This window comes from Arachis ipaensis, chromosome B03 (genome assembly GCF_000816755.2).
Source record: "Arachis ipaensis cultivar K30076 chromosome B03, Araip1.1, whole genome shotgun sequence".
Lineage (NCBI taxonomy): Eukaryota > Viridiplantae > Streptophyta > Magnoliopsida > Fabales > Fabaceae > Arachis > Arachis ipaensis.
Window position 1 is genome coordinate 11,549,405 of NC_029787.2, and position 1,134 is coordinate 11,550,538.

The window sequence follows — 1,134 nt, forward strand, 5'->3', positions numbered from 1 at the left end:
ATTTAAGTTTTTAATGTTTTAAAATTATCTTAATGTTGTTTGTTGTTAGTGATCTGTTAACAAAGTTGTCGGTAGAACAATATTAAACCGATTTTAAAACGTTAGATATTTAAATAGGACAAAAATATTGTGAACGGCAAAAATAATGTTACTCTCAAAAGAATTATCAAATCAAGTAAAATAAAAAATAAATTTTAACAGAATAATTTATAAATCTTGTATGAGTTGGGGAAGAAAATAGCATAAATTATACTTTTCATTCTCTTTTATATCTAATTTATTATCAAATAAAATACAACAATAATAATTTTTATGTCTTTCTCTTTTTAAAAATATTATTTATATATTAAAATCAGCCACTATATATTTATATATAAATATATATGTAATTTAATTTATTTAGTATATATTTTATATTTTTTATGTGTATTTTATACTAACTAATTTTAGTGACAAATTTTAATATATATTTAATATAGCATAATTGTTCTCTTTTATGTCATGTTTTCATTGTCTATGTCATAAGTATAAGTTAAGTTTGATTAATTGTGAAATTGATTTGATTATGTGAATTGAATATATTTTTGTTTAGGATGACTAATTTTTTGGTGTATAAAAAATTATTTTTATAACAATATATACCTTTCATAATTTGTGGACCTCGGATGCAAATTTCACCCGACATATTACGAGGGAGAGAAGAGCCAGTTAGAGGATCAATGATCTTCATTTCTGCATTTCTAATGACACTGCCACACGATCCTGATTTAGTTTTCATTGGATACTTTGCAAAACTTAATGACATTGATATCACTGGTCCTGATTCTGTCATTCCTAAAGCCTGAAAGGACATATTCATAATTTAAAAAAAAAAGTATAAGTAGATAATGAAAATACTAAACAATGTGAACAATAAAGATATTAGATGTTCATTTTATTAGGTGTGCGGATAGTTATTCTAATATTAAAATTTAGGTGGATAATTTAAAGATGTAGTATGTTTTGATTTGATTGGTGTTGTTCATGTTGTTCAAAAAGTTATTGGTTATCTAACATTATCCTTTAAAAAATAGTCACATCTTATTTTATAATGATAAATTATAAAACGACTATTTATTTTAAAATATTTTTTAT

At 22.4% G+C, this 1,134-nt stretch overlaps 1 protein-coding gene across 1 annotated transcript in view; it reads right to left on the minus strand.

Annotated features, from left to right (window-relative positions):
- Positions 1-1,134, minus strand: part of LOC107632460 (4-coumarate--CoA ligase 2-like) — a 3,399-nt gene that overhangs the window by 782 nt on the left and 1,483 nt on the right. The window contains exon 3 of the mRNA XM_021118146.1: positions 643-841. Within this exon, the coding sequence (XP_020973805.1) occupies positions 643-841 (199 nt within the window). The remainder of the gene's footprint in view (positions 1-642; positions 842-1,134) is intronic.